A 25,393-nucleotide genomic window follows, 5' to 3' on the forward strand; every position below is an offset into this window, starting at 1 on the left:
TGTCGGTGTGTACTTGTGTGTGTTGGTAGCCTGACTCTGCAATAAGGTCATTCCATTTTTCTTTCGGGCCGTCTATTAATCTTTAAGTGCACTGGGCCTTGGGGCTCCGATTTTTTTATGTTTGTCTCCATCGGAGGCATTTTGTTTTGTTGTTATTTGAATTTTCCTAAGTGGTGGCTTTAGTGAGCTATTAATGGAGTGCAAAACATTACATGAGCTTTAGAGGAGCGGGTAGAAAAGAGAGAAAGAGAGAAAGAGAGAGAGAGAGAAAAAGAGTGGGACCTCTTTGCCCCTGACCCATATAACAGCACATTAAGCACCTCCACAATCCCTCTCTGTCTCTTTCTGGCCTACACACCCACAGGCCTACAAGCACACTTTCTCTCGCTCTGTTTTTCCCTCCGTCTCGCTCCCTCTATCTTCCCCTCGCTCCACTCTGTCGCAGTCCCTTCGACTCTATTTATCTCATCTCCAAAAAGGCTTGTTATGCCCCTTGTCTTAATGCACTCGCTTCCCCTCTGAAGTCGGTGTTGTTAGAGCTGAACTAAAGGCCTGGGAGTGCTGCACTCAGAGCCGGGGCTATTCATCAGTGTCACAGCAGCCCTCCACTCTGCTTCATTACCGCCTGGCTAATGGTACAGATCAGTGCAGTTTATTTGCTATAATTAGCCATCTCCATTCGTCCGGCGCGGTCCTGGTGAAGTCTGGTACACTTTACATCCACCCCCCCCCCCCCACTGCCGTGCCACCCTGCGTGTGTGTATGCATCGGTGCCCGGCCGTTGGGCCTGAAAGGGCCATTAAAAAACTATACCAGCACATCGGTCTGACAGTTTCTCCATTGCCTTGTGACAACCATGTCTTCAACGTCAAGCCTGGCTGCAGAGCAAGAAGCCATGAGGCTTGTAAAACTTTATAAGCTCTCCGCTTGTAAAAAAAGTAGTGGAGTAAATTGAAAATGCATCGCGGTGAGGAGGGGGGGGGGGGGGGGGGGGGTAGAGAGGGGAAATGAGTGAATGACTAAGTCGATCAGTGAATGGCTGACTGACTAATGAGCGACTGAATGAGTGAACACTTGTGCATGAAGGGGAACGGTAGCCTCTCTCCCGGTGGTTAAAACCTCCTTCTCCTCTCCTGTCCTCCCATCCCACCCGGCCTCCTCCAGCGCTCCCGTGTCCTCCTCGACTTCCAACTTCATCTCCTCCCCCGTATACCCTCATGCATTCTCCACTCTTTCAACCTGTCCCCCCCCCCCCCCCCCCCCCCCCTCACTTTATCTCTCTCAGTCCGTCTCCCACTCTTGTGTTTTTCAAAAAGCTTCAGCCTCTTGTGACGCCGTCCTATGCAATTTTAATCTCCTTCTCTGGCGGGGATGGGGTGGGGGGGCGAGGGGTGTATTTAGCATTCCCAAGACATGCCGGTGCATGCTCGGTGTACGTCACAGACATGGAGTTGTAGTTTCAGGGTTCCTACGGTCATGATAAACCTGGAAAAGTCATGGAATTTTTAAATGTGTTTTGCCAGGCCTGGAAAAGTCATGGAAAAACTTAAAATCCAGAAAGTCATTGAAATTTTTTAGATTCATATTTTCATGTTGTGTATTTACGCTGAGTTTTAAATAATTCATATGCTTTTAAAGAAATACGCTCAAGATATAAGCAGGCATACTTAGGTTTGTGTCATTTAAGGTATGACTTGGAATTCTCATTGTTAGTTAAAATTTTTCACTTTATCGCGTATACACAAAGATTTCACAAAATGTTCGGTCATGGAAATTTGGTTTAAAGTCATTGAAAAGTCCTGGAAAAGTCCTGGAAATCCATTGGTCAAAATGTGTATGAACCCTGTAGTTTACTCACTGAGCAGAGGAGATCAAGTCAATAATTAAACGGGAGCATGTTGCTGTGCACTCGTCCTCCCGGAACTCTTTGGCGTGTTTATTCCTTTGTTCCCGAGTCAACGTTCGATTCCCGCCTCACATCGTCCGCTGCAAATCCGTCATTTCCACTCATCCTTTTAATGTCTTGTGTGCTTCCCCCACTCATTTGGTTAAATATAAACCCAGTGATGCAAATAGCCCGCTCCTCCAAACAGCCCGATGCTATGGAGACGAGGTCCAGAGGTTAACTTGCTGTTAAACCACACATAAGAACCGGGCGTGACGCACAAGCTGAGCCACTTGATTGACGTATGTTTTTCCAGCATCTCAGAAACAGCTGGCCTGCGGGGATTTTCAGCGCCATTAAAAAAAAAAAAAAGAGAGAGAGAGAGAGAGAGGGAGAAAGACAAAAACAAAGTGCGATCAGCTGCAGCATCGCAGGCACCGGCGCCCTGGCGGTGAGAAAGGTCAGGGGAGGGCAGCTGACCTGGAGCCAGCAGTGAGGCCACGAGTAGGAGAGCGGGATGCTACAGTGGTCTGCTGAAGGGCACGAGCCTGAACGCGGCTCATCACACCTGGGAGCTGTGACAGCAGAACACAACACTGAGCCCCGCTGGTCCCAGCTCAGACAAACACACTGAAGCTGCAGTGGTCACAGATGGTGGAGCTGCGTCATCGAGCCAAACAAACGCTGATTTGAATTCTGGTTGTTCTCAGAGCATTGTGGGAATTTGAGGTAAACGTTGTCCCGCCTGGTGTCGGAGGAACCAGCTGTCTGGCTCCTTGATACGAGATGGTTCAGCTTCATTCGAAAGCATCGTGGACCGTTCAAATGGCTTCCTCTGTCAGAACTGACATCTTTATAATTTAAAACTATTTAAAGAAAACATAACAGGGGCCCTGGTGTGCTCCGGTAAACCACACAGACTCCAGGCCTCAGTGCATTAGAGGCTATTTTGAGGAGATGTGAGGGTTTGTGGTCAAGAGAAAAATCTGCTGCAAGTACAACATGTTATTTGGTGACCATGGACCCATCTGGCAAACTGGGAGGAGTTTCCAGCACCTTTATGATATATCTGAGTCTCATTTAGTGGCTTATTTATAGAAGCTTCAAAAAGAACTCAGAAACCTTCACTTCCTGTCACCCTTTGTTTAATAGATTTAATCTTAAATTTATATAAATCATAGGATGGCTATAAATCTACACTCATAACCCCACAATGCAAAGTTAATTATATTTTACCCCTACATGTTACTTTAATAACTATGTTAATTAGTTAATTTATGAAGCCACTGCCAATCACATCCAAATATACATTCTGCTAAATGATTTGTCAAACAATATAAGTAATTATAAAACACTGTATATCGACATTAATGGAAAAATGTGTCAGAGGTTTTCTGGGTTTTAAAATGTGAAGAAATTAGCTGATTATCTAATTTTCTTGTAATTTTTTAATTGAATGACTGAGTTTACTCTTTAGAAGTTCGGTTTGTTCATGGAAAAATGGAATTGATTAACTGAGACTCCTGGTGTATATTTAGTTTTGTATTTGTAAAGCAGATCTTTAATGCATCTGTTCACGTATAGAACCACTCTGTTCTGCAGCCACAGTGAGCTGCTGTATTTGAGCCTGTGCCTTCCTTTCCCACTGTTTACCTCAAAGGCCTACTACACATCAGCTCCCAAACAGACATCTCTAGTTAATATGTGATAACTGGGATTTGTCACAGGTGTTACCTTGTCCTACTTGGCCTCCTCAGTTCTCTCTACTCTAACGCTCAGTTGTCTCTCCTCCTCTTCTTCTCTTTTCTCTCTGTTGCATTTCTCCTAGCCGCCGCCGTTCTCTGCGTCTTTGATTCCTGTGATCAGCATTCTGCTGTATCACCATTCTGTCTATCACTTAACTTACAGAGGAGCGGCGCCTCGCAGCCAAACCCAGCAGTTGTTGTCAGTCTTGTTTGGAAGATGAAACAAGACACAGACACGCAGCATGCACACGCTTATATATTGTATGCATATACGCACAAACTTGCTGGAAACACACACACACACACACATACATACACACGCGCATGCATATACAGCGGAGATGGGAGCTCTGACAGCTGCTGTTCGCTGAAAGCTTTCGAGTTTAGAATATCATTAGTTTTAAAAAGGGCAACAAGGCAAGGTGAACGTGTTCCTCTCTACACTCAAAAGTCGAGGAAGCTTGAAGAAAGTTTTCCCCCAATCTCCGTTTCTTTTTTGTATCTACCTCCCACATCACCCTCGGATAAGAGGCCGATATGTTTGTTATGGATCCTGATAAACTCCAGCACAGACTTAATCTACAAAAACGCTCCAACAAGCCGCTCGCTCTCTGCGTCCTCTGGAGGTTACACGAGTTGTATCACCGCCGTCTTATCTGCACAGTAAACACAGTGCTGCTGTTTGAGGACGGGGGGATATTCAGAGTTTAGGCCGAACATTAGAGAGGAGGCTCCTGAGTGATTAGTATTCCTCCCGTCCGCTCTGCTGGTGACGGGGCTCGTAGTCAATTGGCTCCCATTAACCTGCCAGTCTGCTCCTCATTGCTTCATTAGCGGCGGCATGGAGGCTGGAGGAAGTGCCATCACAGTCCCGAGGACTGACTCCCGTCACGCTGCAGCTCACCTCCCCCCCCCCCGCTGGGTCGTTTTCCTGTAGCTGCTTCTCAGACAAGCTCTGACGTCTGGACCTTCTCCTGAGTTTGGTTTGTTACGAGGGGCTGTATGAGAGAGGGAAAATATCCCTTTACTGGAACTATTCCTCCCATCTCCCCAGAGTAACATTTGTGAGAAAACTCCCAGCGATTGAGTGAACGTGTTGATGATGTTTCAGAAGAACCCAAAATATGTCAGGATGAAAAACAGGTAGTGTTCACATAGAAGACACCGATGTCAACACGGAAAGACAACGAAACAGAACACGTGAATCTATACGTCATGCCCCGCCTCTTGAATCCTCAGCCCAGTCGCCACCCGTCACCTGAAGGTTCCAGACATTTTCCTTCTGACCCAGAGAATCTCCTGCTGTGTCCTTAGCATGTGGATGAAAAGCAGCGTTCATGTCTGAAAGGGTTTTCTGTGCTCGCTTGTGTGTGTGTGTGTCTGTGTGTGTGTGATATGAGTGAATGATAGCTATGCATGCTGGGTACTTTGGAGAATAAAAGTCCCAGAGTGGGATAAGACAACCAACCTCTTGATACCGTGGTAGCATTTCATTTGTCCATCAAAACCCTCTGCTTCCATTATTTATGAGTCATCCCCAACGCAGCGCCACAACTTTCTATCTGACAAGCGACACGTACACCACACTGGATGTGTACATTTAGTCAGGACACACACAGACACACACACACACACACACTCACATTCACACTGGAGGATATGTTTGCACACACACACAAACTACCATGCATTTCTCATTATATTTCTCCTTTGGGATGGTTGCAGCATTTATTAGGAGAATATATTAGCCGTAAAAGTCGTTTTCAAAAATGTTCAAACACTTAGTAGACACAAATAGACTCTGTGAAATGAGCGCCACTGATTTACATGCAACTCCTATGGTTTGAATAGCACACGCAGTCCTCTGCATACATCGAGTGCAGAGACGCCTTTTAGCGCTAAAGAACTTTTATAGTTTCTCAGGAAAAGAAGCTCAGCAGGAAAAAAACTGATTCTCCTCCGACTTCAAACGAGGACGCTTGAGGGAGGTGAAAGGGAAGAGAGGTGATTTGAAAGTGAAGTCTTTGCGGAGGTTTCTCCTTCTGAAGGTTGATCTGCAGCATCTGGCTGATGTTTCCATAGGTGATTTCCTTTGTCTCGCTCTGATGCTGTTAATCTCTTTCTGAGGCTATTATGGTAAAGGAGGGGATTTGCCATCTCTACTGCTTCAGTATTGCTTTGGCATGCAAATCACTGCACACTGCCATCAGGCTGAGGTTCATATAGATTCTCTGTGTTTTTGAAACCTTGAAGGACCTTATTTTATAGGTTATTTCAGCCATTTGAGTGTTTGGTCATTTCTCCGGCTCTGTTTCCTGCTTGGAAACTTTCCCTCGTCTCATTTCCGAGTGGGACAGATGAGGTTTTTGTGTTCTGCCATGTTCATTCATAGTTAAGGTGATCACTTCCACAAATGAGGGCAGGCAAAGAGGAGTCTCACCTCGCTCCCAGGTGCATCGCCTGCTCCTAACAGTCTCCAATAGATGGTTAAAGCCAGATGCGCTGCCAGTTGACTCATGCAGTGACTCATGCTGTGTGCACTCAGAGGGAAGGACGGAAATACATATCAGCACAATGAGTGAATTTAGTCTTTATTTTCTATTTTTAGATAATATATCAGTTTATTTACGCTGTCATTCATCGTGGGGATGTTCTTTGTTTATGGAATTAAAATACGAGCGCTTCCTGAAGATTCAGAGATATTTTAACAAAGAAACGCTGCTGACATCTTCAGTTTGAGCCTCAGACGAACAGCTCCAGATCAAAACTCAGAGGTTCTGCTATTTTGGGCTGAACAATGGAAGGAAAGTGAAGCTCGAAGGCAGAGGGAGTTCAGCACAGCGACTCTCTGGTGTTCACACTTTGATCCTCTGGTGCTTTCTCAGACCCCAGAGGCCGAGCTCAGACTGTCCACGTCAAGTCGGGCCGACGGCTTCTCGCAGCACGGCTCCTGCAGCTCAGCCCGAAGCTTCCTGGCCTTCCTTTGTCCGGAATTATGTTTTTTAGTCCCCGTCTCTCTTCTGTTGAGCTGCAGTGACCCCTCCCCAGAGCACTTTGTCCAGAGTTAGGAAACATGTAACACTAGAGCTGTCTCAGACATGAACTCTGCCTTTCATGTGAGGAACACAGCAGCAGGAAGATATTCAGGCTCATTTTATTGAGTTGACAGTCTTTGGAGACTTTGAGTTGTACTGCTCTGAAACGTGACTTTTTCAAGACATTTTAAAATCTGAGGAGCAAGCAACTGACTCGGACATTTGCATTATCACATTCTGGAGGCCTCCCCGGAAATGTTCAGGAATCCATCTGAACTTGCATCTCTCATGTTTCAGAGACGGTGTGAGATATTATCACGATGGTTCACTCTATCATTCTCCAGAGGTTTGACCTGAGGTCTGGCAGGGAAAGTGCCTGAGAACGCACAAAGCAAAGGACTCACACATTTGCGTTCTCACACACCGTCCCTCCAGATTCCCTGCAGGAGAATATCCGTGGTTCCTTGCATGTCTGTGAACAGCTGATGTGAAGGTGCACGATCAGAGAAAGAGGCCGGTTGAAGCGGAGTGCGTTGTGAACGTGATCGGTTTCATTTATTCTGCAAAAAGGAGATGAATTTTCCAATCAAAGCAGATTTTCATTACAGTTGTGGGGAATCAGGGAAATTGCAAAAGTGAATAGAGGGAGACGGGCGGGATGATTTCCAAACAAATGAGGAAAACAAATCATCTACGCAGATTATGTTTATCCGGAGATTCTTTCGTGAGAGGCGGAGCTGCTCGGGTATGGGAGGAGAAACTTCTCACCTCCGCTATATTTTGTTTTCATTTTGTGTGTTTTCGGCTTTGATTGATTTTCACAGTGTCACCTCTCTCCCTCTCTCTCTCTCTCTCGCTCTGTGTCTGCACATGAATGATAAGTGAACACATACACCTATCTGCCTGTTCTCTTCTCAATGACACACACACGCATGCACACACACACACACACTCACACCACTTACCCCAGAGGCCCCCCCCATCTAATTCAACCCACTCAGACTCATGGTTAAGGGGACATATTGGAAAACCATTAGTACTCATTATGCTTTATAGCCACCCGTCCTGCCCATTCTGTCTTTTAATCACAATCCATCCCCTCGTGCGTGTGTGTGTGTGTGTGGGTGTGCGGCTGCTTGCACGTGCGCACACTCCAGCCACCTCTGCTCACCAGACAGTAATGAACCACTTTCGGCGTAATGCATTCGGGACACCACAGCGTCCCCGCCCGCCCTCCTCCCTCCCCTCCCCTCCCTCCCCTCCCCTCCCCCACCCTTTTTATAGGGCAGTCAATGGCACGGACGCCACTTTTTACCGCGGCCTCATCTCAGCTGCGGCAATGTTGTGCATTCATGAACCATGTCAGCCAAATGGGATCGAATGCAGTGCAATAGAAATTTCCCCTAAATTGGATTGAATCAGGTATGGATTCGCTCTTTTTTATATATGAACTGCCCACAGAGTCAGAACCCCCCCGTAGGAGCTTTATGAGAACTGTTCACTCCTTGTAACTCCAAATAACCTCGGCCTCATAAAGTGTTGAATATCCTGTTACTGCTCTGTGCTGAGTTGTGTCCATGTCTGACCATTCATGACTGTGTGTGTGTGTGTGTGTGTGTTTCACTAGCAGCAAGTAGAAATGGCACTATTGACCATATGCTCTGTGACGGACAATCACAAACACACACAGGAACACAGACGCACACACACTCGTAACGACTGGATTTAAATTCGGGGTTGTTCTCTCCCGGCCTCGGCAACTGTCATCACTGCGCAGCAAAAGTCCCATAATCCATCTGGGGCATGACAGCATCCCAACAGCTCCACCTCACTGCAAGAAAAGCTATTCTTTATGTCTCTCTCTATATTTCTCAATCTCCCCCCTCCGCTTTGCTTTTTCTATTTTCACTCCCCTCGCTTCACATTTCTCACCTGCAGGTTTTTATTCTTCTGTCTCGTCTCTTTTCACTTTTCTAGTTTCATTTTTTTCCCTCGCGCCCAAACTCCCTTTTCTGGGGAAAACTTTTTCTTCGGTTGGATTAAAGTAGAGAAATTCAATCGGAGGGAGAGTGATTGATCGCTGGAAAATCTTTGTTGACCATGAAGATATATATATTATTGTATTTATTGCTGTTGATGAAATTGCCAGCGATCAGAGTGAGAGTAATCCTATTAATGGTGATGATTGAAATGATGATGAGGATGATGACGGTGAAGATGATGGTGCGTGCCGGCTTTCTTATCAGTGTCTCTGTTTTCTTCTTGGCCCAGATGGAGAGAGACAGACGGAGGGGACGGACGCCAGCCGCAAGAGGGACACTCGCTCCTCAGCTGGCCACCACAAGAGTGAGGACACGAGCGACAGCCGGGAGGACGAGGCGGCAGTGAGTCTCTCTCTCCTTTCTCGCTCTCTTGTTTCCTTCCCTCCTTCCTTCTCACCGCTCTGGGCTGTATATTAATGTATTGTTCCTGCCTAAACACTCTTACCGTGCCCCGCCCTCATCCCTCTAACTAAACAACAGTGTGGTTTATTGTTTATGTGTGTGTGTGTGTCTGTGCAAGTGTGTGTGTGTGTGTGTGTGCGTGTGCGTGTGTGCGTGCGTGCGTGGCGGAGCTCATCAGGAATGCAACCATTGCAGTGTGCATCATGATAATCATCTTTGTGCTCGGTTCTTTGCTCCCCCACTGATTAGCCGCCGCACACGACGCCCCCCCCCCCGTAACGACAAAGAGATTAGGGATGAGACAGGGGGAAAAAATCTGGATGCAGGTAAAGGTGTTTGCTGAAAGATTAAATATTAAAGACGTCTGTTGTCAGGTTTAATCGTTTATAAACTTTTCAGTAGCCTCAGTCCACAGCCTGGCTACTGCAGGGACATTTTTAATAAAGGAGGCAAACAATACCTCTTTAGTGTCACCTTTCCTCTGGTGTGTTATAAAGGTGTTTTGTGTACGTCAAAAGTTATGCAGAGTTAAGAGGCACAAAGTTAAAAAGCCAAAAGGCCTCAGCAGAGAGCTCCTCTCCTCCACGGAAACCACTCGTCAGTAGTCTGGCTGATACTTCTGCATCATTATGACATCACAATGCCTTATTTGCATAATGCACGCCCCCTAACAAGGCCAGTTATAGAGATCAACAAAGTGGGTTAGCTTGCTTTATCAGGAGGGGGGGGGGGGGGTTAAAGAGACATGAGCTAAAACCAAGTGTTTGAGACAGAGGCTGAAGAGAGGAGCTGCAGCAATGGACAGTCTGAGGAAAGTGATGTGTTTTCTGAAACCTTTTCAAGTAATAACACAAAATCGAAAATTAGGAACTTGAATATGAGATGGATTTTCCTCCATTAATGTTTCCAGCAGTGAGAGGCCATAACTTCAAATATGCGGGTGGGCACCTCATGCATTTTCACTTCCTCCTCGAGCGATCGCTGCATCTCCGTGATAGTTTTCATGCTGAGATTAAAATGAGACCGATATCCAGCAGCAGTGCACGAGACCGGGCTTGGACCACTGCCAGAGATCATTAGTACTGGTACATGCAGCAGTGAACCAGTGAGACAATCTCACGCTTTAATTCTTATTTCCCCCGACAGCGTCTGGATTTTATGGTTATGTACGGTTAATTCTGGACCCGCAGATAATTTCTGAATCTGCAGGAGGCGCAAAACATGTTAGCTCCAACTGTGTGGTGCAATGACAAGCTCCTGTTTAGTTCCTGCAAGCAGTCCAATGGGGGATTATTATTGAGTCCAAAAGTACTGATAAACTGCCGTCATTACTTCGACGAGCGAATCTGTGCCACGGTGTGTGTTCGAATGTTTGCAGCTCTGATCTGAATGTCTGCTGAGGTGAATCACAAAGATGCTTATTCATGCCTGGAAGGGATAATTGGGTTAAAGGCCTGCTATTCAGAAACCCATTGCTTATCCTTGGTTGTTTGCTTTCTACAGGAAAACAGATATTATCGAGGTAAAAAAAAAAGTCGTAAACACTATGGTCTGAACTCTCTTTAACAATATCTGGATGTCTGCTTTATTTTTAAGTTAGAAAGACTCTTTTAAAACCCTGAAGATTTACCAGTCATTGTTTGGCCTTGAGGCACGCAATTTATCACCAGCCCCTCCCTCCTCAGCCTCAGTCCACCAGGTTTCCAGCCCCCCCCCCACTTGCCACTCACGCTGACAGGCTGTCTACCTTGAAGTCGTATTCCGCCCGAGGCTTCGTTATCTGTAAAACTACCTGAAGTGCTGCAGAACAGGCACTCGCCGTCTGCGGTAATTCAATGTTCATCGCATGTTGGGGCTCGGTGGAATGTGTGATATTTCAAGAGGCCCACGCCGCTGAGGAGCAAACACACACACACACACACACACACAGATACAGATTAATGAGATGGATCCGATCTGGTTATTAGTATTTTGATAATAAAAGCTTTTACCTCTCCGCCTGCTGGAGAGGATCATTACACAGGGCTATAAAGGAAGTCCCTGAGAAGCTGTTGTGTGTGTGTGTGTGTGTGTGTGTGTGTGTGTGTGTGTGTGTGTGTGGAGTGAATTAAGATGAGTTTGAATAAACTGTAGTGTTACTGATTCTTGTCTAAGAGCAGTGTTGTTTGGCTTTAATCAGGAAACGGCACCCACTAGGGCCCTGAATTTGAATAATCCCGTGAATTATGGCCGTCTCATTGGACACGTAAATGTTTTTATATTTATAAAATGCTTTTCTAGTCTTGACGACCACTCAAAGCACTTTACAGTACAGTTTTACATTCACCCATTCACACACATATTCATACAGTGCATATATTTCGCAGCACTTTGTTATTCTATTGGGGGCCATTCAGGGTTAAGCATCTTGCAAAAGGACACTTCGGCATGCAGATGGGTCAGACTGGGGATCGAACTGCCGACCTTCAGGTTGGAGGACGACCACTCTACCCCTCAGCCACAGCCGCCCACTGAGCTTTTATGACAGGCCAGGAGCTTCAGTTAATGGTCACACCAAACATCAGAGTGTGCAGACATCTCACTGAGTTTGACCGTGCCGTGACGGTCGGTGCCCACAGACTGGTTGAAACGGATCTATGGGATTTTCCCACTCTAGGCAAGACTGGTTTGAGCTCCAGTAACTCTGATAACCAATTTGTGAGGAGATAAAGCATCTCAGTGTTCTCCTCTGTCAGCCAAGATCAGACATCTGAGGCCACACAAGCGTTTTAACTGCATCGATAAGATTTCAAATCCATTCTAACATACCTGAGAAAACGTGACCATTCCCACACACCGGGCCTGTGTGAGCTGGTGTGAAGAGGAAGCAGATTGTCTTCTCTGCAGTGGGTTGCTCAGGTACATTAGATACTACAAACCAGAAACAGCGATGGTGCAGAGGAGGAGCAGGGATTTCTTTTCTTGGACGGACAATGAGGGGGAAGTGTTACTATGGCAGCAAGTGTTTGCATTTACCATTCCAAGTTAAGTCACGATTTACCAGAATAAATCAGGATACCAATGCCATATTTAAATATCAGTTTTTTGCCTGTACATACTAGTACCACGCAGCCTGAGAGTACTGTGGACAGCTGGCATACACACAGCAGCAGGGATGGGAGTTAATGCTAAAATGTAGTCGTGTGGATGCAGCCCTGAGGACACGGACTCACTCATACTGGACAGTTGGTGACCGGGTCTGTTTTTCTGCTGAGGCACGCAGATGGCAGAGTCAGGATTTGGCATAAGCAGCATGAATTCCATGGGTCCAACCTGCCCCTTGTAAACAGCCCAGGCTCCTGCTGCTGCTGCTGCTGGTGGTGTAATGGTGAAGGGAACGTTTCCTTGGCTCACGTTCGGCCCCTTAATACCAATCAATCCAGATTTGAATGCCACAGTCTATCCGAGTATTGTTGCTGAACATGTGCAGCCCTGTATGGCCACAGTTTACTGCCTTCTAATGGCTACTTGCAGCTTGATAATGCACCATGTCGCTAAAGTAAAAGTCGACTCAAATTGGTTTTCATGAGGCTGACGATGAGTTCAGCACTTTTACAATGACTTTTTCTAATCGTCAGATCTGGATCCTGTAGAACTTTGCGATACGGTTGTGTGGTTAACAACAAAACAGCAGAAATGACTTGTCAACAAGGACTACACTGTCAAAGACCTGGTTTTCATCTTTAGTTATCCAGTCTTAGGTGGTCAGTGCTAAGTACAGGCCTGAACACATCCTGAGATCCAGTCACTCTGGGATGCACGTTACTTGTACTCTTCTCAGTTTCCATACTTTGATTTGATTTTATCGAGTAAGTGTTTATTTGCATATAGAACCGGGAAATGAGATCTGATCATTTTGGTCCCGGGAGATCCAGGAAGCATTTTAATGTCAGCTGTGAACACGTACGTATCACCGTCCTCTTCTGATGACATTTCTCAGGACGGGTGTTAATACCAGGTCAGAACAAATCCAAAGGAGCCGTGTCCACAAACAACTGAGGCTGTGTTGAGAGGAATGGGAGGCGTGCTCCTCATAAAGTGTGTTTTCTGGTGTTATATCACAGTGCAACTGAATTCTGAACTGCTCCTGCAGAATAAACTATATCACTGAGCGATTCGGTGGTAAGAGACAAAGTGTAACACACTCTTAATACACCCCACACAATACACAGTATGTACTTGGCTACACACACAAGCTGTAGCCGCAAGAGTTTTAGACCCAAACACAGTGGAACTTAAAACCAAATTGTTTTACGATATAGCCGCTCGCCCCTCGAGGAGCCACGGGGGAATGGTAAGAGAAGAAGACTTTAAATCTCATTCCTTAAAATGCAGTCGTCTTCAAAATCGATTTAAGTGACGGCTTTAGGAAATGTGCTTGAAGAGATAAGAGTCATGAAGGGGAGTCGGCAGGGGCTCTTCTGAACGGCCCAACTCCAAACTCCCAACCTGCCTGATAGCGTCGGGGCTTCTCTTCAGCAGTGGAGTGAGAAAGCAGCTCGGTGGATTGAGTCAGTCTCGTGCATTAAAGCTCAAATGTTCGCTAAGCATTCTGCTGACGTCAGTGAAAGGTGTCAGGAGGTTTATGGAACGCTCTCGATTGAATGTAAATAGCACGTGCTTTGTAACTTGGTCCCTAAATGGTGTTTGATAGATTTGGTTCTGCTTGCAAATAGTGATCACTCAGATTAACTGTGTTCATACTTGAATAGTGAACATGCTCCAAATCACCACAAGTACAATACAGGGGATAGAATACAGCGTTGGGCTCTTATTCGGATTTACGATCTGTAGAAGATGTGGCGGCGCTCCGTTTATATTTATCTGTAACGCTTCTTTATTTGTAACAAGCGCTTTTATATCCTTTCAAATGTGCGTTTGCATAACACCCTCAAGACATTTCTGCTCCGGCTCCATAACCACATCTCTCTCTCTCCATCTATAATTGACATGCCCATTTGCCAGGTCTTTGTTTCAGCAGTGCTTGACCCCTGAGTGTCTGTGAGTGTGTGATTCTGCATGAGTGTATGCATCATACTATATATACACGTTTCGCCGCCCATTCAGCAATGTCTAAACGTGTCAAGGAAATCCAGAGCAACGTAATTGACACCTTCAGTCAATGTGAGGCCGCTCCAGAGAGAGCGGCCCTTCACTTAGAAAATGTCAGTGCCAAAGGTCAAAGCTGTAGTTCACGCTTCTGGGCCTCGAAGTCAAAGATTAGCTGAGTGTGAGTGTCTCTGCTCTCAGATACGCCTTGAACTTTGGGGCCTTTGATCTATATTTTTTTCGGGGGAGCTCTATGTGAGAAGTGTCTGTGTCAGTTGCTCTGGATATTTGCAGGATCTTTTCCTTCCAGGTCCCTTCGTAAAATGTCGGGAAAATGTAAAATAATTCAAAGATCTCGTAGACGTAGACAAAAACAATATTTCTGCAGCTTGATTATATACGTTGTGTCCCGTCTCCTGCCGGCTCCACCCAGGTGCCGCCCCTCTTCTGGATTTTTCTGGATATGACCACATCCGACCACATCTCCTGCTGCGTTTATTTTATGTGGAAAAACAAACACCAGAAAATGTTGGGACCCAATTTTCAGAGTCCGTGTCTGAAAACAGCTTGTGTGCATGTAACAGCTTGTCCTGTTCTTTCAGTCTTTTTGTTGCTTTAACACTGGTGACCGTGAGTCAGTGGTAGCAATGCATGCTGGGTACTTTGGAGAACACCAGTGCACACGTGGGACAGAACAACCGACCTCGGTTTCACGTTTGATTTGTCCCTCAAACCTGCAGCTCCATTTATTATGAGTCGTCCCCAAAGCAGCACCAGATCTGGAGTTCACATCGGCAAATGGCTTTGTTATGGATAAGTGGAGAAAGAGAAAGTCACCGAATCAGACGGTGAGGGATGTTTAATTCCGCTGTGATATGGGTCAGGGGCACAGATATTGCCTCTAATGTTTCTGACAGCAGCCTGATAAGTGGGTCCTGCTCCACGGAAAAGCAGCAGAGAGGAAACACAGTGGGATTGTTCCACTGACCACATTACAGGGGACAGGAAGGAACAGAGGAAAGAGAGGACAGGAGCTGATTGAAGGAAACAAAAGCAAATCAGAAGCAAAGAGAGGTGAGTGGACGAGCAGTGAGATCTTCTGCAGAGGAAGTAATTATGTTTCTCTCTGCCTCGGTGAAAAGCGGCGGCTGAGCTGCAAATGTTTGTCTGCAAATCACTAAAACTGCAGCTTAAATAGTTGACAGAGTGTGTCAGGGTTGGCAATTACAGGAACTGACGGCGGGGATGTTCTCTTCTTCTTCTTCTTCTTCTTCTTCTTCTTTTTGGGAGACGTGGAGTATCTCTCTGGCCACCTGCTCTTCATGGTGAAACCTGCAATAGATTCACACTGTCACAAGTTGTGTGTTAGTGTGCGTCTCAGCTGCGGGGGAGCCTCCAGATGGTTTCCAATTTGTCTGACAGCCCGACACTAAGGTTATATAAAGCAGAAGTTGTGTCTCTGCACCTCAAGCCGATTGTTGCTAACACACGCTTGTGAGACTGTGTGTGTTTGTGTGTGTGTGTGTGTGTGTGTGTCTGTGTGCGTGATCTTCATACATATGAGGTGCGGCGTCTGTCCTCTGCTTCCTGCTTTTTCCTGCCTGTTGGAGAATGCTCATGTGGGTCCTCCCCTTCGTCTCAGGCTCCTGATGAGGGGGATGAATGATGAAGGGGAAAGAGGAGGGACACAAACAGGCTAGAGGACAGAAAAGGGCGAGAAGAGAGGACATGACTGATGAACCTGGGAGTCATTAACATCGATTCAGAGGCAAATGAACTCTTATCCAGAGAGACACACAGAGGAAAGAGGGAAAAAAAACATATGTGTGTTATGTACGGGCAGGCAACACAGCCTTAACATATTTGCAGATATTTCAATGTATTGTAATTCAATTATTTTGTATTTGTCAATACATCCATATATTGTATGATACAATCTGTTGTAATGTGTCTAACCGTGGTGTGGTCAGGTCAGACAGGAGCAGACAGAGGCGGAGCTGCTGCTCTGCTCTACAGAATGTGAATGGAGCTGCTGTAATGACGCTTGTCAGCTGATCGATACGGAGCTCAAACAACGCACGGGCTGCATCAGATAAAATGACCGTCCGGCAGCTGGTTGACTGGCAGCTGTCCGCTCGATCCTCGATCCTCCTTCCAGCTATTTTCTGCAAAACCGCCGCGTCCCGATCGATCCCCTCAGATGAGTCCGATCCTGACTTTAGATAAGGGTCGTGTCGTGCCTTTACTCTCCTGCTTTCAGTGTTCGCTCCTTCAAAACACTTCGACACTTTTGCAAGTTGTGACGTGTTTGGAGCAGCTTCAGAATCAAGAACAGGTTCCAAGTTGTCGTCTGCAAATTGCAGGGACAGAAAAAAGGGTTGGTCCCAGCAACCTGTGGGAAACAAGGCTAGTTTTAATGTCTATAAAGAAGCGCGGAAACTCCAAACCTATTTCTCTTTGTAAGTGTATTTTGTAGTGACATTCAGCATCAATCAAATGTCCACAAAATAAACATGTTGGTCACAAATCTTAAAATATTGGTTAGGAAAGGTAAATAAAACAAAACAGGCAAATAAGAAATAATCTCTTCTATAAAGCAACATTTTTAACTTTTGTAAATAAAGTCATGCCTTTAGAGCGTTATGCAGGTAATCCATTTTTTCCATTACGCAGCAAATTGTTCCAGCATATTAAACACACATTATGCCTCCTACTCATCTTTAATTTTCTCCCTTGCATTTATATAGAGCTGGACTCTCCTGTGATAAACATTCCCTTGGAAGAGTCTGTTATTTTACCAGCCTCCACCAGTATACGACCTAAATATTTATCTCTTCACAACCATTCTTACACCCCAAATATACAGTCTTAATTTCTACAGTGTCGGCCATTGTGTGCAGTCCAATGCTCTCTGATGACAAGACAATGGTAGAAAATACGTAGGTGGTTTGGTTGAATTTATTATTTCTCCTGTTTGGCCTGAAAACAACAAGGTTGTTATTGTAGCTGCTTTTCTGTAAGAATGTTTTAAATTAGTCAGCTCTTTCCAACTCCCTTAACTTCTATTGATGCCTCTTTATCACCTAAGAAACACATATCCAATAATCCATAATCAAATTTTTGGAAAATATGTATTTGAAATACTTCTACTACTAGTATCTGCATTATATGCTTTTCTAAACAGTTCTATACTATATGTTTTTCATCATCATATTAATATCTGCAGGTTTTGATACAAGTCGTGATTTACGAGCAGTTTTCTCTTCAAAAATATCAAACCTTTTCCTTTTTTAATAATATTGCATTAACCTGTTTTTCTCTTGAGCTCTCAACGAACTTGAATGTGTAACATCTTTTTACAGCAGTGTTACAGTACATCCACTTGTAGCATGTGTGTTGATGCTGAACACACATAAGCACGACAACATCTCTCTCTCTCTATCTTTCTTTCTCTCTCTGCAAACTCATACACACATGAATACATATGCACACATGCACATACAAAGAGCAGGTCAACAACAGAGTGCACGTTCCCAGACATGGATAAGACAGTGGATAATAAAAGGCCAGTTAGCAACAACAAAGCCCTGAAATCAAGGTCGAGGAGACGAGAGGCGAGGAGAGGTGAGAGGAGGGGGGGGGGGTAAGCCTGAGTAGATAATTCACGGAGGGTTGAGGGAAAGGGCCGCGCCATTGTCTTTCACCTGAAGGAGATTTTAATCATAGGGGCAATTTTGCAGCAGCTCATAAACCACTGGAGCCGGGGCCTCACTGTTAACCTCCAATCGCTTTCAGGGCAGTAAATATGGCCGCCGCCACATCGCTCTGGCCTTGCTCTGAGTTTATGGGGAGACGGGACAAAGCCGGCGCTGGCACCTGGAGTGTTCCCTGAGAGTGATGAGGAGCGGCGAGCGCGGAGGGCCCAGTAAATACACACGCGGCTGATCGGCGACACTCGAAAACACTCAACGCCACAACACAGGCTCGACTGGGGCGAGACAATGCTGTGACCACGAGCTGTGTATTATGCTCTGTGTAATCTGTAAATGGACCCAAACACGAGGATTAGAGTCACAGTGTAATTGCACAGTTTGACATTTAGATTTGACCGCGGAGATTAGTGAGACATCACTTATTTTCCAGGTTATCCATTACGCTGATTTTCCCATTTGAATGTTGTCAGGGATTTAAAAAAAGGGAGCAGTTCAGTTCCTGGTGATAAATCCAGGTGGTGACTCAGTGTCCTCATGTCTGACATTTGGTTGACACGGTCCTCACCTGATTGGCTCTGCAGCCAAGTGGAACTAGATCTCCCATGAGGCATTTGGTACATCAGCCTGAGCACCCCCGGCTGTCAGAGCTTGCACTCTTGTGTTTTCTGCCACTTTTCTCACGTGTCATCTGATACTAAAAATGTTTAGTTAGATTTGTATCCACACTAAAGGGCGTCACTGCCGACCCGGCCTCTGAGAGCTCAGCTACAGGTCGACAGTATAAATGTCAGATAGCAGAGGCAGCACGATGGATTCCTCTCTGCTGCTAAGTGAGCTGGGCACTAAGCTGTAAAATGTGAACTCGGAGCTTTTAGATGTGGCGGGTCAGTTCCTCCTGAGCAGCTCGAGGAAGAACTGACTGCTGAGTGGTCGTTTCAACACAGTTCATAAGCACAGATGTGGTCGGGTTTGGTCACGTGATACCTCAGTGAGGCTCGGGGCCTTAGTGGATTTTAACCGATTTTTAAAAACATGAGACACCAACTGAAATAATGAAAGATTGAACTGTTTTTTTTTTATCTTTAAATCGTCAGAGAAAACACACGTAAGACCACCACCTGCCGTTTGTAGGAAACTATTTCTCAGTGGATAGAATCCAGAGACCTGGAACTCAAAGAAACTCTCTTTAGGTGCAGAACCTTCACCCTCTGAACTGGAGGGTGGAACACTCTCATTGGCTATCGCGGGTTCTCTGTCGCAACCAATAAATAAACACGTTTGATATTTACTTCGAGATCGGGGAGCCCAAGATTATGCATCGGTATGATTGAGGTTATTTTGTAAACACCTCACACTTATTTGGGCAGATAATCGGCTCTGACTGGCCGCCGGTTGGAAACGCCCCAGTGATTTTGAGAAGGGGCAGATGGGCTGTACAATGGGCCTGATTATCTCTAGTGTGTACCAGCCCTGCAGAACGCGACTGGTGCTCAGATCTGGAGTAGCTCGGAAGAGGGACAAGAAAAGGCAAAAAGACATTGTTGTGCTATTATTATTCCATTTGAGATTAATCGAAAGTGACAGAGTTATTTGAATCTTAAGAGGAAACTAACAAGAGTTATTGTTTCTCTCAGTGGGGCACTGGTGAGAGGGGAAACTATTGATTGGTCTTTTTATTTATATTTTTCGAAAGTCGGAAATTTAATAAGATTAAAACCTCTGTGTCAGCACAGAGGTTTAGCCACATTCAAATCGTACCAGAATAATCCCGTTCCTGTAAAATAGTGTTGAAAATATTAAATCACATTTTCACAATTAAAATTAATTAATAATCGCGTTTTAGGAGCTTTTAGCCAAATGTCTTTGAAATGAAAAACAAAAGCCAAATACGAAATTCTGTTTCAACTATTGAAACACACACACACACTGTCAGTGTGCTCATGGTCTCTCTGTGTAATGATGGATATTTGGGCAGATATTAAATTAAATTAAAGCAGTTTCGGTAATGATGGTCACAGCTATGAAAACCAGCATTAAAATAAATCATTTGTAATTAATTGTAATTTTTTAATTGAATTGTTCTTTATTATATATATTATTATATTAAACATTGAATCTATCTTCATATGACATGTTGCTTATTCGATCCACCTTTGTGCTGGTGCTCCTGAGCCGTGACTTTTCCATAACCCCCCCCTCAGTTGTAAGAGATATCAGCCTCGTCTTCCAGTTCTCCTCCATATTTCATCAGTGCTGTCTCACCATCAAACCCCCCCCCCCGACTGAGGAGAGGCTCAGGCTGGATGACACTGACTCTGCTTCCTATACTCACATCAATATTCATTAAGGCTTTTGCAGTGACAATTTCTGTTTTGGGGCGGAGACTGACGTTTGCCAAAGTGCGCACATCTTCCAGTTGATCGTGAGGGAAACCTGTGTGCAGGTTTTATAAACGAGGCGCTGTGTCTTTTATGTGCTTCCTCTTGCTAATTAATTTATTCAGTTGAATGGACTTAATTTCATGTCAGACTGCTGAGTTTAGCCCCAAGCCTGCGACAGCGCCACAGGCAGTGAACTCTTCCCCGTCAGGCCTCCAGCCCCGGGGGGGTGTTGACAGCTCTGACAGCTCTGTTGCACGAGGCTATTTGAGGGTTTTTCGTCCCAAATTGTTTTTCCTGCGGGTGCGTCGCCTGCTTTCACTCATTCTCACCGTCACCTGTTTGGCATTTGTCAGCCCGGTGCTTGGTTCGCAGACGCCGGAGACCCAAGCCGCGGGCCTGCAATAAACCCCCAGACAGGGCCCCAGCACTGAGGCCGGCACTGTCTTCATGCTGCTGCTGGTGACCAGGGGCCAACAGAGTGGAAACCTGTCCCTGTAAACTCACTGTGCTCCTGCTGTGCACTTTACATGCACACAAACAGGCAGGACGCCCAGGAGACATATTCTCAAAATCAACACGATGCTTATTTTAAGCGAATCATCTCTCCACCTCCCGATCCTAAATGACTTTTATACGCCTTAACAGCATTTAGCTTTATTCCCATCCTCCACATCTCGATTGAAAGGATCTGAATTACACAGTGGGATCCCTCTCATCCTGTTAGACTCTATGGAAACTCTTTGCTGCCGTCGCTCTGGTTCCCACCAGGTGGCTTTGTTCCAGCACTGGTCCGAGCGAAGCTGTTACTGTCTGGCTGTTTGCTGTTTCCGCTCGGTTTCATGCTGGAGCCCCGCTGGGTGAAGGTCAGTAGGTCAGAACACTGAGATGACACCGGACTGTATGTCTTTCTCACCTCCAGCCCCCCCCCCTCACTCCATTGGGTTCTTTCTCTCACGCTGTCGAGATGGATCCCTGCTTGTGTCAATGCAGCCATGGATGAGTTCAGGGACACAAATACCTTACATCATCCGTCATGTCAAAGTGATGATCAGAGATGTTTCCGTTCATCACCTACGAAATTGGCAAAACAAACTTTGGTCAGGGTTCAGTCGGGCTCTGCATTTATTTCATTTGAACTCATCTGAGCTCTTTTGTGCTGTATATCAGTGGAGTTTAATTATTACTGTGAATCACTCCGAGAGGCACAGACTGGAAAAAGCCTCTGAGCAGCTTTTTAATCTCAGTTTGTGTTTGTTGATGAGATATCTTCTTTCTACACTGAGTTGCTCTGATCTGCTGGGACCTGTAATAAATCAAAAGATTTGCCGAGTCCGATTTTTGGTAGATCAGGATTTTCTGTCTTTCTAAGAGCTCTAATTGAAAATATACAAACATTTTCATAGGTTTTCCTTCATGGAAAGTTAAACTTACATTTTCAGACCTTCTCTCAGAAACAACAATAATCCTGCAGGTAACTTGACTGAGCTTTTTTGCAGAAATAAAATGAATTAACCATGACTAGTAACCTTTTGCCTTAACTACAATAAATGGCTCGTCTCTATCACTGACACAGTGGCACAGGCATCAGGGGCAATACAGGGTTCAGTGTGTTGAACAAGGACACGGACGAAATGGAGAACACAAGAGCAGGGTATCGAACCGCCGAGTGTATCATTCATGCGTCTTTATAGATTTGGGTATTGAGTGATGTTACATGAGTTGAAGAATGTGGAAATTGATCCGATTGTGGCATTTGAGGGTAAAATGTATATTCTTACTTAATCAAACTATACAATATATTTACTCTGTGGAGAATTTACTTACTTTACTTGAATTTGTGTAACCAACTGACCCCCCCCCCCACACACACACACACTCACACACAAACACACACACAGCTAACCAACAAACCAACCAACCATCAAACCCAACCGAACAATCCATCCGACCGTCTACTCAAGCAACCCATAAAAACCAACACACACAACCAACCAACCAACCAACCAACCAATCAACCCATCCACCCCCCCATAACCACACAGCCCAGCCACCCCCCCCCCACCCAACCAACCAACCATTCAACCACCTCCCCCACTCCCCAACCCAACCAACCCTCTTACCAACCAGCCATGTGTTGACTTGTTACTGCACATCACTCAACACTTATTTCACTCATTCCAAAACAAAAAGGGAATTTAGCATGCATCATTATTTTGCAGTCATGCAGGATCTTTGACAGAAAAAAATCAAGTCAAACGCTCTGCATATGAAAACACATCAACCATCCAGCGAGATTTTTTTTTTTTTTTAAGTGCTTTTTTGAGGTTTGACTATCAAAAGTGACCCGGCAGTGGAAGAGCGTGTGAGAGATGCCTGTGTGTCTGCCAGATTTAAAGGAGCAGGTTCTGTTCCTGTTGATAAAAGGGAAACCAAAAACCAAGCCCACCTCCATTTCTCTCTCTGCTCCATAAAGGCTCAAAGAGACGGTTAACAATAGAAACATGGCCAGGATAAGAGGCATGCTGGAAAATGCTGAACAACAGAACCAAGCCCACTCTGTCTCTCTCTCTCTCTCTCTCTCTCTCTCTCTCTCTCTCTCTCTCTCTCTCTTCTTTCCTCCCAATCTCCTCCTGCCCGGGCATTTACTTGACGAGAGGCAGATAAGGGACGGACTTGGCAGAGTATGGCCATGGGTAGAGAGAGAGACGAATGGCTGGATGGAGCGATGTGAGTAATTGAATCGGAGACCAAGTTCTTGGGCATGTTGTGTTCTTAAGGAGGAGGAGGAGCAATTCCATTTGCATTCCCGTGGGAAGATTTCCTGCTTTCATCAGTATTCCCCCGAGTTGGGGCGTGTGCCGGATCTTTGAAGAGTTGTTGGAGGATTTTCGTGTTTTTCTTCAGCTTCTCTCCAGAGAGTTTTCTATAGGTGCCAGCTCTTAAGTGTCTCTTTTTCCCCTTTTATTCCGTCTGCACGCTTTCATCTAAAAACCTCCTCAAAACATTTACCAGTATATGGAGATACGGGCTGGAGGTAACTTATCGATGTTCTGTCATGTACGTTAATAGTGTTGAACAGGCTTCATTCTCTTTATTCTTACCTGAGCCTGAGAAACTAACCAAGCCTGACTTGAACTAAGCTCCATAAGAATGAAGCCAACCCGTCTCAATCGCCCCCTGGTGGCTGGCTACAGTAATGGTCATAAACCCCGCTTCCTCCATGTTAGTGGATAGGCCATTTTTTTAGGACACAAACTAGAAAGTCATAACTCAGGTCAAATAAATGTTTTCCATATCGCATTTATTTTTGTCAAAGTGTCCATTTTTTGTTTGGTTTTCAATTTGTTATTTGATGCTGTAAAGAAACATCATGATTGACAGCTGAGAAGGAATCGGGATTGGTTGTGTGCTGTGTATCAATGGGACTCTAATACCATGGTGATCTCATCAGGCCTGAGTCAGGTATTCAGCTATAAAATGTGTGTTGCTGGATATGTACTATGCAAAACTTGTGTAGCTGCACTATTACAACAGTATTGTGATTTATTAGGACTTCCACCCCCACTGCATCAATCTATTGGGATTATTTTCATACAGAAACAATTGAGCTCAAAGGTTAATCCCTTTGTTTCCCTGCTTATGTTGCAGCATCATTTCTATTTGTGTTTCTCTGTTTTTAGTTTTAGTTTTTTTGTGATTTTGTCTCTTTGCCACCGTTACCTCCTCTCTCTCTATCAAACATTATTTTCATATTTTTCGTTCTCCCTTGCTTCCAGTGCTTCCCCCTCTATTGAGCTGGCATGTGTTTCCAGTCTGTATTGTATTGTCTCCTGTGGTGAACCAGCCCGTCGGCCTCATGCCTGTCATTGATCTCTGCTGTCCCCGTGCTGTCCAGCCAGAGGACAGACACTCGGAGCCTGCTGATCGATCTCCTTATATGATCTGTGCCTGCCTCACCACGCCGCGGTACCACCTAAACCCCAACCTTAGGAAAAGTATACAAGAGCCCCCCCATCACTTCCTCTAATCTTCATCCAATCCTCCTCACCCTCTCATATCACCTCCAGCAGAGTCTCTGCATTCTCTGCTACTCTTCCTCACTCACCCTCTACTTTTCCCTCATCCTCCTCCTCTTCATTTCAGAGAATTTTATGGGCTTAGAAAAGTGCAATGCTCAGGACTTGTGTTAAATTACATCATTACCCAAGAGCGTAATGATATAATTATAATGGCATCATATTTTTTTGTCAATATCACCTCCTGAATGTGACAGATAACACGTCAGACGATTTATCACTTTGTCGGATTTATCGCCACTTGTTGTGCGTTTGACTGGCTGCACTTCTGGACATTTTGGAGTGACAAAAAAAAAAATGGTTCTTTAAAAACGTATTTAAAAGAAGCCAGTTCAATTACTGCTGAAGTGAAATGCATCATGGGAGATAAGAAAATAATAAAGGCCTAATTGCCGAGAGGGCTTTTATCAGGATAATTAGTTAGTTCTAACTTTGGAAACCTAACTTTACTTAAGGTTGGGTCCATGCTGTAATCTTAAGAAAACAGATTTTCATTTTTGCCAATATTGAGCTTGATTTTCAGGGATCCAGATTTATTATTTAATCATTTGCCTATTTATCTATTTAACTTTGTTACAGTTTCTTATAAAGTCAACATTGTTTATCCTACAAACTATCTTTACTTTATCGGCCTTTAAAACACCATTATTGGTCGACCTCAAGTGAATCCATCGGAAAACAATATTTAAGTTTGACATTTAAAAGTCTTTGTGAGTAGTTAATAAATGAAACGAGCCTCATTTACCAGCTCCTCCAATCATTTCCACTCGATGTGCTACTTGCAGCACCTTAAGAGAAAAAACATTGACCAGGACGATGAATCAGCCGAGATAAACGAGAGAAGGTGATTATTCTTCATCTTTCTCTTCCTGCTTGGGGTAATGGCCTAAACAGGTGGGCTAAGTAGTCTATTAATCCACTGCAGCCGACACGGCGAGTTGCTGAAGCGCCTTTCTCTGCCTCTGTTGTTATTGTCAGGATATCAATCCCTTTAAGCGTCCTCTGGGATTTATTCTGTCATTAAAC

The 25,393-nt window shown here is 45.0% G+C and overlaps 1 protein-coding gene across 1 annotated transcript in view; it reads left to right on the forward strand.

The window, feature by feature from the left end:
- The window catches only part of b4galnt4a (beta-1,4-N-acetyl-galactosaminyl transferase 4a), a 127,580-nt gene that overhangs the window by 37,342 nt on the left and 64,845 nt on the right, over positions 1–25,393 (forward strand). The window contains exon 2 of the mRNA XM_053426401.1: positions 8,937–9,049. Coding sequence (XP_053282376.1) covers positions 8,937–9,049 — 113 coding nt within the window. The remainder of the gene's footprint in view (positions 1–8,936; positions 9,050–25,393) is intronic.

The sequence above is a fragment of the Pleuronectes platessa genome, chromosome 7 (assembly GCF_947347685.1).
Source record: "Pleuronectes platessa chromosome 7, fPlePla1.1, whole genome shotgun sequence".
Taxonomy (NCBI): Eukaryota; Metazoa; Chordata; class Actinopteri; order Pleuronectiformes; family Pleuronectidae; genus Pleuronectes; species Pleuronectes platessa.